Genomic DNA, 13,253 nt, shown 5'->3' on the forward strand with positions numbered 1-13,253 from the left:
CCTCTCCCTAACCCTACCTCTACCTCTCCCTCTAACCCTACCTCTCTACCTCTCCCTCTCCCTCTACCTCTCCCCCTACCTCTCTACCCCTACCTCTCCCTCTCCCCCTACCTCTACCTCTCTCTCTACCTCTACCTCTCCCACTCTCTACCTCTACCTCTACCTCCCTCTACCTCTCTCTCTACCTCTACCTCTACCTCTCTCTCTACCTCTACCTCTACCTCTCTCTCTCCCTCTACCTCTACCTCTCTCTCTCCCTCTACCTCTACCTCTCTCTCTCCCTCTACCCCTACCTCTACCTCCCTCTACCTCTACCTCTCCCACTCTCTACCCCTACCTCTCTCTCTACCTCTACCTCTCCCTCTCCCACTCTCTCCCTCTACCTCTACCTCTCCCCCTCCCTCTACCTCTCCCCCTACCTCTCCCTCTACAGGTACAGCGGGGCTTCAGGTCTATCCTGGTCTACCTGACGGCTCTGGACACCAGCAGGGACTTCCTGGCAGTGGGCAGCAGCATCGGCATGCTTTATCTGTACTGTCGCCGGCTTGCACATATGAACAAGTACAGTCTTGAGGTCTGAGCTGGTTGTTTCTTATCATTCAGCCTAAAACTGTGTCCATTTTTCAGCAGGTTTTCTGAAAGTTGCACTCATCAGCTCAGTATGCTGATGAATAAGTTAAGCTTCACAAATGAAATTGAGCAGGAAAGAGATGGTCCAAGCCTGGCTCACTGGATGATCATTAACCTGTTGTACATTACGATCATTGGTTAGAACAGAATGAAGCCTGAACCCGACATAGGTTCTGTTGGGTTCACCGGAGGAAGAAAATAAAGTGATAAAGTAAACACTTTATTTATCCCAAAAAAGAAATTGTGGTGCTGCAGTATTTTTATTCAAGAAAAGTGTACTATTTACCAAGTGAAAATAAGTCACCAAAAGGATTGGATTAATGGCTAAATTATTCAGTTCATGTCGACACCTTAGTCTGACGAAAAAACTGATTGGATCGGGTTACTCGAGATCGGATTAAGAGATAACTGGATCCAAACGTGCACTAAACGTGCACGTAGACGACAGTGGATCGGATCGAGTGTTCTGTGCATGCTCCAGATTTTTCCGGTGATCGTCACCCGGAAGTTGAAGGAGACGATATTACTGTTGTTGTCCGCCGGGTACCCAAAAATTGGCTGCTTCCTCCTCTTCTTCTTCTTCTTCTTCTTCTTCTTCTCCTTCTTTAGGTTCTGGCAGGGTAGATGTAGCAAAGGGGCATTACTGCCCCCACAGGTCACAAATAGAAGTGTGGATAGCTCACAAAGCTTCAGGTTTAATCTCTCACACCCCCAGTTTCTTTCCTTCATAATCATTGCCACCATCGTCATCGTCTGTGCCATAACCAGCTCATCACAGATGGAGAGCTTCATCTCGCTCTGCGTTCTCCATCTTTCTGAATGCCTGAGTTTGTTGTTGTTGGCGGTGAAGACGCCAACAGGAAGTGGCTCTATTAGCGATAGCTGAAATGGGGACAGCGCCACCTATGGTACCGGGGTATGACATGCTTTGTGCCAGTGATTCCATTCATTCACCGCCATATATCCAAGGATAATTACCCTCAGATAAGGAGCAGAACCCAGCTGTAGCTGTAATCCAGTTAATCTCATCATGGAGACCCACTGACTGTAAAAGGTCATTCCAGTGGACAGGGACGAGTCCTGCTCTTCTGAAGATGCCTCCAACTGAAGGCACTCTTTTGTTTCTTCACTGTTATGTAGAGGGTGAGTTGTGTTGTGGACATAAGCTTGAGCAGCATTCTTCTTTGTACAGTCAGCTCCAGAGCAGTCCCCAGCACAGATCCAGCCTTCTTTAACAGTTTGTTCACTTTCTTTGAGTCTCTGATGCTGCTGCCCCAACAGATTCTGCAAAGCTGATCATACTCTCCACCACACACTTACAATATAGTACAAAAGTCCTGTTCAAGCCCTGATTTCTTTATATTTTTCTACCAAGCAGCTAGACTTCATAATAATCTTTTAAAGTGGTCTTGAGCAATATTTCTTTGGACCTTTTTCATTGATTATCACTGCAGTCTTTTCATAGGAAAGGTCCTCCAGAAGAACTAGAATCGGTGGTCATCTGAATTGACTGATTGAGGACAGAGAATCTAACAAATACTAAATGACCAGGCCAGGGATACCTACTGAGGAAGAAAAAATAGAAACACAAGTAAAGGATTACATACACATATATATATATCTCAGCATGGTGTGCAGTGTGTCCTTAAAACATTTGAGGAAACTGGACAAGTGGAGGACAAAAGAAGAAGTGTCAGGCCTAAAAAACTATCTCCAGCAGATGAACAGGATCTGAAAGTGATGTCCTTAAGAAAGAGGAAAAAATCCAGCTGTGACCTGACAGGACCTGAGAGATGCATCTGGACCTTCAGCTGATCCATCTACTGTTGGCCCAAGCCTCATCAGAAATGGGCTCCATGGAAGGGTGGCTGTCAAGAAGCCGTTCTTAAGGAAGGGAAACAGGGAGAAAAGGCTGAGCTGTGCCAAATGACACAAGAAGTGGACTGAAAATCAGTGGCAACAGGTCTTATGGAGGGATGAATCCTCCCCAGAGCCCGGACCTCAACATTATTGAAGCAGTGTGGGATCATCTGACAGAGAACGGAACAAAAGGCAGCCCACATCCAAAGAAGAAAGGTGCTCAGACCAAAGATTGACTTTCAATCTCCTTAGAGTTGTATTGACTCTGTTTGTACCTTAAATACTGTTTTTACCTTTATGTTTGACCAGGTTTCAATAAAGCTCTGCAACTATTTCCTGTTTTCCTGGAAATATAGAAAGAAATTAGGGCTGGATCAAGATCTTTGCACAGTACAATACACACATCATTTAAACTTGTATGCTCCTCTACGTACATCTGTTATGTAACGAGGCATATTGAAATGCTTGTAAATAATTTCACATTCAATGCAAGTCATGTGACTTTGAAGCATGTTCATTTCATTATAGTTCAGGTACGGCGTGTTTTAGTTATTTAACAGAGCAATCTGACAGCTGACTGTGGGACCAGCTGGGGTTTGAGAAGACAGAAAAGAGGGAAAAGAGGGGGGGAAAACACCATAACGCCATTCAAAGGATACCTGTTGGAACAGGGAAACACAAGTTAATAACCACAATAATGTCACATGGACATAAAATCATTTGAGAAATTAAACAGGGGGAAAAAGAGAGCAAAGTGAGGAAAGGTGTGACAGATGAGGTCCCCCAGCAGACTAAGCCTATAGCAGCTTAACTATGGGATGTTTCAGGATTACCTGAGCCATCCCTAACTATAAGATTTATCAAAAAGGAAAGTTTTAAGCCTAATCTTAAAAGTGGAAAGGGTGTCTGCTTCCCAGACATTTACTGGCAGCTTATTCCACAAGAGAGGGGCCTGATAACTGAAGGCTCTGCCTCCCATTCTGCTTTTAGGGGCCTGATAACTGAAGGCTCTGCCTCCCATTCTGCTTTTAGGGGCCTGATAACTGAAGGCTCTGCCTCCCATTCTGCTTTTAGGGGCCTGATAACTGAAGGCTCTGCCTCCCATTCTGCTTTTAGGGGCCTGATGACTGAAGGCTCTGCCTCCCATTCTGCTTTTAGGGGCCTGATAACTGAAGGCTCTGCCTCCCATTCTGCTTTTAGGGGCCTGATAACTGAAGGCTCTGCCTCCCATTCTGCTTTTAGAAACTCTGGGAACCACAAGGAAACCTGCAGCCTGAGAGCAAAGTGCTCTGTTGGGGAAATATCCAACTGTGAGATCTTTAAGATATGATGGAGCTCGGTCATTAAGAGCTTTATATGTGAGGAGAAGAATCTTAAATTCTATTCTGAATCTAACAGGGAGCCAATGAAGAGAAGCTAAAGCTGGAGAAACATGATCTCTCCTGTTAGTTCTCATCAGAACTCTGGCTGCAGCATTTTGGATCAGCTGGAGGCTTTTCAGAGAATATGTGGGACAGCCCAATAATAAGGAATTACAGTAGTCCAGTCTTGAAGTAACAAATGCATGAACTAGTTTCTCTGCATCACCCTGAGACAGGATGTTCCTGATTTTAGCAATATTACGAAGGTGAAAGAAGGCAGAAGGCAAGAAACCTGTTTTATATGTGCGTCAAATGATAAATTCTGGTCAAAAATAACTCCAAGGTTCCTCACTGTAGAACTAGAAGCCAAGGAAATACCATCTAGAGTAACTATATAACTAGACAATTTCTCCCTGAAGCGCTCAGGTCCAAAGAGAACAACTTCAGTTTTTTCTGAATTTAAAAGCAGACAGTTCTGAGTCATCCAGGTCTTTATGTCTTTAAGACAGGCTTGTAGTCTGACCAACCTATTGGTTTCATCTGGTTTCATAGATAAGTACAGCTGAGTATCATCAGCATAACAATGGACATTTATGCCATGCTGTCTGATAATGTTACCTAATGGAAGCATGGTATATATATATATATATAGATAGATATATAGATATATGTGTGTGTGTACGGAGGCTCTCCCTGTTGCAGCCGTCCCGGGTTCGATTCCAGTCTGTGGCACTCTGCTGCATGTCATCCCCTCTCTCTCTGCCCTGTTTCCTATTGAGCTGCTTTCAAATAAAGACCACTAGAGCCAACAAATTCTTAAAAAAAAAAAGGAGCCAAGTTTAGTTTGTTCTTTTGCAACTTTACAGCAAAAAGTGCCAGTTTTCCTCAGTCTCCCAGAATGAATCACCGTGAGCTGAGTTAAAGTAGTTCAGTGAGCCCGTTGTCAGCCTTCTGCTGAGACAGTGTTTCTATGTGTTACAGGGTAAATGTGATGCGATCACAGCGGTGAAGCTGCTCAGCTGTTTTGATGATCTGGTGGCCGTGGGAACAGCTTCAGGTCGGGTTGCAGTCTTCCAGCTGGTGTCCCCACTTCCTGGTCGCAACAAACAGGTAAGAAAATAGGCCGGTGTCACTGCAGTAAGCCACCTGTGTCCCTGCAGCTGTAGCCCAACTGTCTGTCTTGGTGCAGCTCAGACGTTTCGATGTTGTCGGCCTCCACAAAGGCTCCGTCACATCTTTGACCTGGAGCACAAATGGGATGAAGCTTTTCTCTGGAGATGATAAAGGACGAGTGGTGTTCTCTGCTCTGGACCTAGACCAGGTGATGACACGTGTGACACGATGCTGTTTCTCGCGTGGTGAGGCGGTGCCTGACGAAGAATGTTTGTGCAGGGGGAGTGCAAACCTGTGCTGCTGCTGGAGGAGAACTCAGGTGTGGTTCAGATGGAGTACAGTCACCAGGTGCTGCTGGTCTCTACACAGCAGAGATCTCTGCTTTACTGCACTCAGAGACAGGAAGTCCTGCAGCTGGGCACCAAGCCCCGCAAAAGGTACAGCATACCCATACCGTACATGTGGGATGTAGTTGAGCGTGTTTCCCTGACAGTATTAGTTTCCAGTGACCATAGCTGACTGCACTGACAGTATCTCTGTGTTGTTACAGCAGTGGCAGGTTTGGGGCCTGCTTCCTGCCAGCTCTTTGCAAACAGAGTGATCTTCAGCTGTTTGCTGCCCGACCTGGACTCAGACTGTGGAGGTCTGATGTCAGAGGGCAGGTGGAGGACACCCGACTGCTGAAGCCACTCTTCAACACACAGGTACACGGGATATGAATATTATTTAAAAGATTTACTAGTTGCTGAAGTATATGGGGAGAACTAAACAAGTTAAAAGGTAAAAGTATTACACAGTTAATTATTTCTTGAGGACAACTGGGGATCCCTTGACTTGGCCTCCAAGACCACCTCTCCTATGTTGAACTTCTACCCTGACAGTCATTAATTCCTTAAAAAAACTCATCTGAGCTCTTTAAAACGGTACATTCCAAAGCTTAGCCACAAAAAAAGTACTGATTTTAGGATGGCTTGTTGTTGAGCCCTCACCTCACACCATCTGTGAAAATGCTCACCTGCCCCAGCCACACCTCATCTCACCAGCAGCTGACATTGGCCTTATCCATTTACTCTGACTCTAGCCTCTTTCACAAATAGGTTGGGCCTTATCTGTACAAAATGGAGGTCTTCGTTAACCCTCCACTGTTCCTCCTCATAACTCACACATGCAAAGCAGCGAGGGATCAGCCCTGCATCGCTGTGTCCTTACAAACATCAAGCTGACGTTTTGGAATCAGCTGGTGACACTAGACCCTATTTCACAACTGATGTGAAAGAGGCTTTTGTCAACTTTAGGCTCTGTTTAGAACATTTAAGCTAGGTATTAAAGTGATGAAGGAGAGGAAGCATGTGGAAGTGCCAGGATTGCAACAAATTCACTTTCTATGGCTTAGAAAGGTGCTGCTTGCTGGAGACAAGCAGAGCTCGCTGTTCAGTCCCACCTGAGGGAACCTGCAGCTCAGAGGTCCCAACTCACTCAGCCGCTATTTCAATAGTTCCCAGCCTCATGCTCACACAAGCTGGAATCCCTGGGGCCATGGGGATCCTTCAGGGTACAGCTGGAGAGGTCACCAGTCCATCACAGGGCCATACAGAGACAAACAAGGATAGACTGACGGTTGGACGCTTCATTCATAAGAAGAGCAGGTTGTTTTAAAGGAGAGGTGTGAGGAATAAGTCAAATTAAAGAACCTCTATTTTGAGTTTGTGCATCAATGTTCATACATGACCCCTGAGTGAAGCTCATGCAAAAGATCAGGTGTGTGCATGTGTCAAAAAGATTTAAATTTGAAAAAAAAAACAGACACTTGTAAGCTTCACACAGACAGTTCTGAGTCATCCAGGTCTTTATGTCTTTAAGACAGGCTTGTAGTCTGACCAACCTGTTGGTTTCATCTGGTTTCATAGATAAGAACAGCTGAGTGTCATCAGCATAGCAATGGAAATTTATGCCCTGCACATATTTAATCACATCCACGAGAATTTCCACATGAATTAAAGACATCAAAAAGTAAGTTTCACTTACAATTTGTCAGCCAGAGAATAGACGGAACACTTCACAGAGACAGGTCATCGACAAACATTGCAGCTTTCTCTGTGACCATTAAATCTCCAAAAGGACCAGTGAAATGTAGATTGGTCATGATCATTAGGGGAAGGTTTGTTGCAAGAGGCTGCTGCAAGACAGGAAGTGCTCAGACCTGCCTTCCTGGGTTTAGTTCCTAAACGATAACTTGTTGTTGATGTGTGTCAGTGTCAGTCTGGCTGCCTTGACCTCATTAACTGTAGCAGCCTGTGTGTTTAGCAGTGGAGACCATTCACCATCTTCAGATCAGAACTCTGCCTGTGAAGAAGATAGCAAAGGTTGACATGCTGTCACTGCCCACAGATATGTGACACGGGCTCATTTTTCTCAGTAAATGATTCAAAGAGTCCTATTTTGCCTCATTTGTTTAATTAAGTTCTTTTCATTTACTTTTCGAGCTCCTGTGGAAATGTCTTGTATTGGTTCATATTCATGCACTAACTGAATCAGCAGCTTTGTGAAGCCGCACTGTTGGAGCCAGGTGGTATTCTCTTACTGAGATCACTCTTTCAGTCCAGATTTGTTTCTTCTCCCCCGTCTGACTCAGATACCTCAGTTTGAGTTGTTTCCTCGCCCCGGTCCAGTTGGAGCGTATCGTCCAGCAGAGCGACAGCTGGGTCTGCTCAGCTGTTTTTTCAGAGAAGGTTGGATCCTCAGCTGGAACGAATACAGCGTCCACGTGTTTGACTATCTCAATGAGGTATTCACTTCCAGCATGTTGGGTGCATGTTGATGTGGAACTGCGGGTGTTTTTGAGTCTTGATGTACAGAATGTTGACCCCTAAATGCGGACTTTGTGTGTGGTGCAAAGTGAGTTTAGTATGCCCAGTGTATCGTTTGTTATCTGATACTCAGCAGGGCCACAGTCATCTCAGGCTTTTTACACCCCAGCTATGAACTATGCAGTAATGTTATTGGGGCGGAGAGGTAACCAATCACAGACAGCTCAGTTTTACCGGGGTGTAAAACTGCGTTTGGGGTTCACATTATTTAGAAATGAGATGATTGTGTATAAATACTGAATATGTAACTATAAAGGCTTCATTAAGATTATCTCAACAATTCAATGTATGTTATATTATACTTAGATGAACTACTTTCACCACTTGCTTATGTTTCCTTTAGATTGAAAGAACTAAAAAAAACTTCTTCTATTTATTTGACAGAACAGAAAACAGAAAACTCAGCTTATGGTGCTCAAAAGTGGCATCTTTTAAAGAAAAGAGGCTCCATGTTATATCAGTTGGGAAATAAAAGGAAAAGTTGTTGGTGTGAGCTGGTTCAAAGCTGGTAAATGAATGGAGCGCATCCATAAGGATTGGCCTTCCAAAGCTTTCATAGACCCTTTGTTAAACACTCGGGAAAAAAAGAAGTTATTATTTTGTTTTACATCTCGAATCAATAACTGTTACACAGTTTGACATCTAGCTTTAAAGTGAACTTGTTAGCATCCTCGTGGACACCTGTGTTAGCATCATCAGCTCATTTGTACCCTACCTCGACTCTTCAGGAGGAGTCCACACGAACTTCCTCTAATTAATGAGAATTCTCAAAGTAATGGTTCCACTGCTCTTAGTTACTGTTGAATAGTTTGAGTGTGAAATGATTACTAGTACAGACTAGTTGATGGGGTTTTATTGACAGTTTGACTGCTTTTTGGACTGATTTGGTTCATAAGCTGCTCCACAGCAGCTGAGGGTGAAAACGCAGGGTAGGATCTCCACTTCTGCCTCTGAACTGCACATCCTGTGTTTGTTGCTTGAAGGTGATGATCGGCACGTTGGAGAGCAGTGGAGACATTGTTTCGGTGTCGTCTTGTGACAATGAGATCTTCATCCTCAAAGGAGACAGAGACATCATCCGCCTGTCCAACAGCCCGGAGGGAATGGCTGCAAACTGTGAGCGCTGCTGCTACCTCTGCTAACTGCACTGCTGCTAACATCAGACACCCTGCCAACATGTACTGCCTCTTTCTGTCCTCCAGTGTCAGAGCTTTCCATCCGCTCGTCCTCGCCTTTGGCCACGCCCACAATCCTACAACCAACGGGGTCGGTGGAAACGGCTCAGCCAATCAGAACCATGGCCATTATCATAGAGCGAGGGGGCAGAGAGGATGCAGGAGGTGGGGAGAGGCTCTGTGAGGACCCACCGAAAAAGGAAGAGGAGAGCGGAGTGGAAGAAGCAGAGGAGCAGGAGGAGCCGCTGGAGGTGGGCTGTCAGTTTAAAATCACATTAAACCACATCATCAAGACTGGATGAAACTGGTCTGACTGCATCAGGTGCATCTGCACAATATAAAAGCCACAATTACAGAAAATACACTGATATCAGCACAAGAAGGCAATTAAACACAAAAGGCAATTCAGGGAAAATGATCTTTATCAAACATCCCAGATCGAGATAAAGCTGTGCATCACGGCTTTACGTTTGGATGATAGAGGAGGCCTAACATCCAGCCTGGTCCGTCTGGATCTGAGGGATGCTGCCGGTGCAGCGGGCGGGGGGGGGGGCCTGCAGTTATAACACCAATAAACCATTATTAGACTAAAATATTGAAATATGTGTAATATGATATTAATACTGAAATATTACCGCTTTTAGATGATTGGCCATGTTTTAGTGGAGCTGTGATATTTTGCATTCGACTTTCTTCCCGCCTCTACTTTGGTAAAATTCTGCCGATGTCTTTGGCACGGATGGTAGAGGAGGACTCACCGTAAAGTAAATGTTCAGCAAACCACCGGATGTTGGAGAACTACCTGTCTCCAGTGGGTTGGGCTAAACCAAAGTGGTGAAAACAAGGGGGGTGTTCTCTGAAGACAGACAGGGCTGCTCTGAAAACACTTTCCTCCTGATGAAATTAACCACAGACTGCATGAAATTAACGCCGCAAAAAACCGACCAATCAGAATTTTGGTCGACCCAGAACGTATCGACCAATCAGTGGACTGGGACTTTCCAGCCCCAGAGAACATTTTACTGGCAAAGTACTTAACTAGTTGGTTTGCATACTTGCAGCTCAGCTCAGAAGTGTGCAGTTTAGAGCTGTTAGTTAGTGAGCAGTTACTGTACTGAACAGGTTACCTGATGGCCTGCTCTTTGCTGCCACATGTTTGCTGATCAAACAGACGTTAACGTGGCTGCACCCCCCACCAATCCCATCCTAATCTCACCCGTCAGATTGGAATGGGATTGGATTTGATCTTATTTTATCATATGGTGCAGTAGAGAGAAGTTTGTATCAGAAGTGTGCCCCCTTGTGGTCTGCCCAGGTGATGGAGCTGTGCCAGCTGTCTCGTTGTCGCAGCAGCTCTGTCACTTCTTGGGACAGTCTCCATGGAAACGCACCGACTGGCACATCTTGTGAGCAAAGCTCCAGACGGTACAGCGCCCCCCTGGGTCAGGAGGAACTGCACCAGGAACTGGTGGTGAAAGCCATCAGAGTAAAGAAGAAGAAGAGGAGACGGCAAGGCAAGTAGACAGAGAGACGGACGGACGGACCGGTGGACCTGACTGACTGTCTAACGTGTGTGTGTGTGTGTGCACGTGTGTGTGCACGTGTGTGTGTGCGCTCACAGACAGCAGCAGTGGAAACCGTCTCTCAGAGAGCAGCTGCTCAGACTCGGCGTTTATGGTGCAGGAGGGCAGCTGCAGTGATGGAGGAAGTGGAACTCCTCTGAGTGACCATGCATCCCTCATTGGTGTTGAGCTTCAGAACCAGGACGCTCCAGAACAGACCCATGATCAGAACTCACAAGAGGAAGTGGGGTGTTCCTCCCGTCAGTCTGGGTTAGTAGTGGAGCAGCCACAGACTACAGGTGTGCTCTTCTTCTCCACCTCCCCTAACTCTCACATCCTTGTTCTCAGCTCCATGCCCTGTAGGGCTTCACTGAAGAATCAACTGAACTCAGAGGAGGCCTCTGGTGCTGCTCCAGAGGCAGATGTGGTCCCCCTAACGCCAGATGTGGATCTGTTGCTGGAGTGCACCTTCTCCTACATGCACAGATCTGGAGAGGATAATGGTCCCAGGGAGCAGCCGGTGGAGCAGCAGCAGGAGGAGGAGGAGGAGGAGGAGGAGGAGGAGGAGTTTCTCAGCCCTCTGATTGGACCACAAGAGGAGGCGGTATGTTGTTTACTTTCCGTTGCACATCCAATAATATGCTGCCATATATAGAACTATCAGGTAATCTGACCTTACCTCAGTGAAGGAGGAGGTTGTAACCCACTCAGCAGTCTGTCCAGGGCTCTGTGCTCCGGACCCATCAATTAGCCAAGACCTTTAAGTGGCCCTGTGTCATAGCTGTAAAGAAAAGTAAGGCTGCTGTTAGTAAGAACACATGAAGCATAGCTGCTGATACCATCTCAGCACCATGTCAGTGTGAGAGAGGCTCTCCTTCTGCGTGCCTCTGGAGGAATCCATCGTCCTGTATTAATCATGGCTGTCATTAGGCCAATTTAGCCTAAAATCAATCAATCGCCGCCTGTCTCCTCTCGCCATCTCTGGCTACTGGCTTTATAGTTGAAAGGTTTCATTGAAGGGTTAGAAGCACACTATTTCATGACAAGCAAACAAAGCAAAGGCAACACAACACACTTAAAAGTGCGATAATCAGACTATAATGGTGATAAGCCACCTGCTGAAAGCTGAACTCCTGCCGGCTCATCAGCTGTTCTGTGAGCAGAGGTGAGAACGCTGACCTCTGATGGCAGAGCTGCTCTTCCTGCTCTTCTTATCGTTTTCTCCTTCCGTTCGTCGTTGTAGAGTAGTAACCTTCACGTAGACGGAGAAGATTGCAGCTGCTGGTGCATCGACTCACGCCACCATATATGGCGGCACGCCGCCGTGATGTCATCAACCATTTAGGTAGCTATTCTTGTGTTAGCAGATGGTTTTGTGGAAAGAAACTCATCTAAATGCTTTAATGATTTCAGTTCTGTTAATCAGAGCCACGCAGATTAAATTGAAGTAAATATTACCATTACACCAAAGGTTTTTATTTCTAAATTTGATAGAAAATGTGCTCATGATGTGCCACAAACAAAATACAACCTTTGTCATGTGAGCCTGGAGGCAATTTCCAAAGATTATACAATCACACGTATCAATCCCCAGTGTGACTGATAACTTTAAATGTGTGTGAGCCAATAGTGGAAGGAGTATTCAGCTGTTTAGCCTGAGCTGCTGATGAGGCACTGTGTAAAGCTTGGATTTGACTTGTCGTGTAAAACGCTTTGAGTTTTTGAGACGAGCAAAGAGCTCTAAAAGTAGACGGTGGGAACTGCTTTTGATCCCGGCTGGGTTCTGTCAGGGTACTCCGGCTTCCTCCCACCGTCCAAAACACTCTCATCGTGTGTCCAAAGCAAACGTGAAGTAAACTGCATGAAGGGAGTTAGCAGTCCTTCAACACGAGTAAACACCATGACTGGAGCAACCTGTCAGTGCTGAGAGCATCATCCGCTGTAAATGGGCTGTACTTTACCTCTGACCACATTTTAAACATGTATTTTCTTTGAGAAACAGAGATTATCTGAATCATTGCTGATGGGAGACATAAACATTGCTAACATGGGTTTGGATTAACAAAGTAACCCCTTCTCCTCTTCTAAAAACCACTCCAACAGTCCAGTTTACAGCAGGCGAACATTGGTTCCCATGAACTTTGAAGCATTTCCTCTTGAAATGTTCTGTTTAAGAGGATCTTAAAGCTGAAGATGCTGATGATGGACCCTAAAACTGTGATGTTCCCCCCAGGAGGACAGTCTGCCTCCCTCAGCCGGGCTGGCAGAACACATGTTTTTCTCCACCATGTCCAGTCTGGACAGAAGGTCCAGCATGTCCAGTGATGATGAGGCAGACATCTACTGCCACGCTCTCCCCTCTGCGGACACCTGCTCATCCAGGGAGACGGAGCAGACAGCTGACAGGCAGACAGACCAGGACACAGGCCGGCACAGGCCCGAGCAGGTGAGACCAGCTGAAGGCTCCCGAGCTTTGTCAGTTCACATGTTAAAGCGTCCAGTGGGAAGACAGTGAGCCCCACGCCGTGCTCACTCTGATCATCACCTGCCATCTCTCTGGAAGGAATGAAAGGAATCTCCTTTGTCTTTGTAGTTGGCAGAAAGCTGGATGGGATACTCAGGACCAGGATGTGGAATACTGAGCCTGCAGGTAACTGACAGGTAGGTGAGCTGGTGACTCTCGGG

The 13,253-nt window shown here is 46.0% G+C and overlaps 2 protein-coding genes and 1 long non-coding RNA gene across 5 annotated transcripts in view; 1 reads left to right on the top strand and 2 right to left on the bottom strand.

The window, feature by feature from the left end:
- Nucleotides 1–13,253, bottom strand: part of clec14a (C-type lectin domain containing 14A) — a 483,122-nt gene that overhangs the window by 135,829 nt on the left and 334,040 nt on the right. The window lies entirely within an intron of this gene.
- tecpr2 (tectonin beta-propeller repeat containing 2) overlaps nucleotides 1–13,253 on the top strand; it is a 30,519-nt gene that overhangs the window by 7,158 nt on the left and 10,108 nt on the right. For 2 of the 3 annotated variants that reach the window (XM_072365794.1, XM_072365793.1), the window contains exons 3-15: nucleotides 434–574; nucleotides 4,833–4,961; nucleotides 5,041–5,172; nucleotides 5,244–5,401; nucleotides 5,515–5,668; nucleotides 7,597–7,749; nucleotides 8,815–8,947; nucleotides 9,034–9,257; nucleotides 10,322–10,524; nucleotides 10,632–10,838; nucleotides 10,917–11,172; nucleotides 12,802–13,014; nucleotides 13,162–13,229. In XM_072365794.1, coding sequence (XP_072221895.1) covers nucleotides 434–574; nucleotides 4,833–4,961; nucleotides 5,041–5,172; nucleotides 5,244–5,401; nucleotides 5,515–5,668; nucleotides 7,597–7,749; nucleotides 8,815–8,947; nucleotides 9,034–9,257; nucleotides 10,322–10,524; nucleotides 10,632–10,838; nucleotides 10,917–11,172; nucleotides 12,802–13,014; nucleotides 13,162–13,229 — 2,171 coding nt within the window. The remainder of the gene's footprint in view (nucleotides 1–433; nucleotides 575–4,832; nucleotides 4,962–5,040; nucleotides 5,173–5,243; nucleotides 5,402–5,514; nucleotides 5,669–7,596; nucleotides 7,750–8,814; nucleotides 8,948–9,033; nucleotides 9,258–10,321; nucleotides 10,525–10,631; nucleotides 10,839–10,916; nucleotides 11,173–12,801; nucleotides 13,015–13,161; nucleotides 13,230–13,253) is intronic. The other variant, XM_072365795.1, reaches the window with a different exon arrangement.
- Nucleotides 620–3,137, bottom strand: LOC140270600 (uncharacterized). The gene is made up of 2 exons (XR_011907718.1): nucleotides 817–3,137; nucleotides 620–785 (listed from the first exon to the last, which is right to left on the bottom strand). It is a non-coding gene; the product is annotated as an uncharacterized lncRNA (long non-coding RNA).

This window comes from Leuresthes tenuis, unplaced genomic scaffold (genome assembly GCF_036924035.1).
Source record: "Leuresthes tenuis unplaced genomic scaffold, fLeuTen1.0.hap1 SCAF_15, whole genome shotgun sequence".
NCBI classification, from domain to species: Eukaryota; Metazoa; Chordata; class Actinopteri; order Atheriniformes; family Atherinopsidae; genus Leuresthes; species Leuresthes tenuis.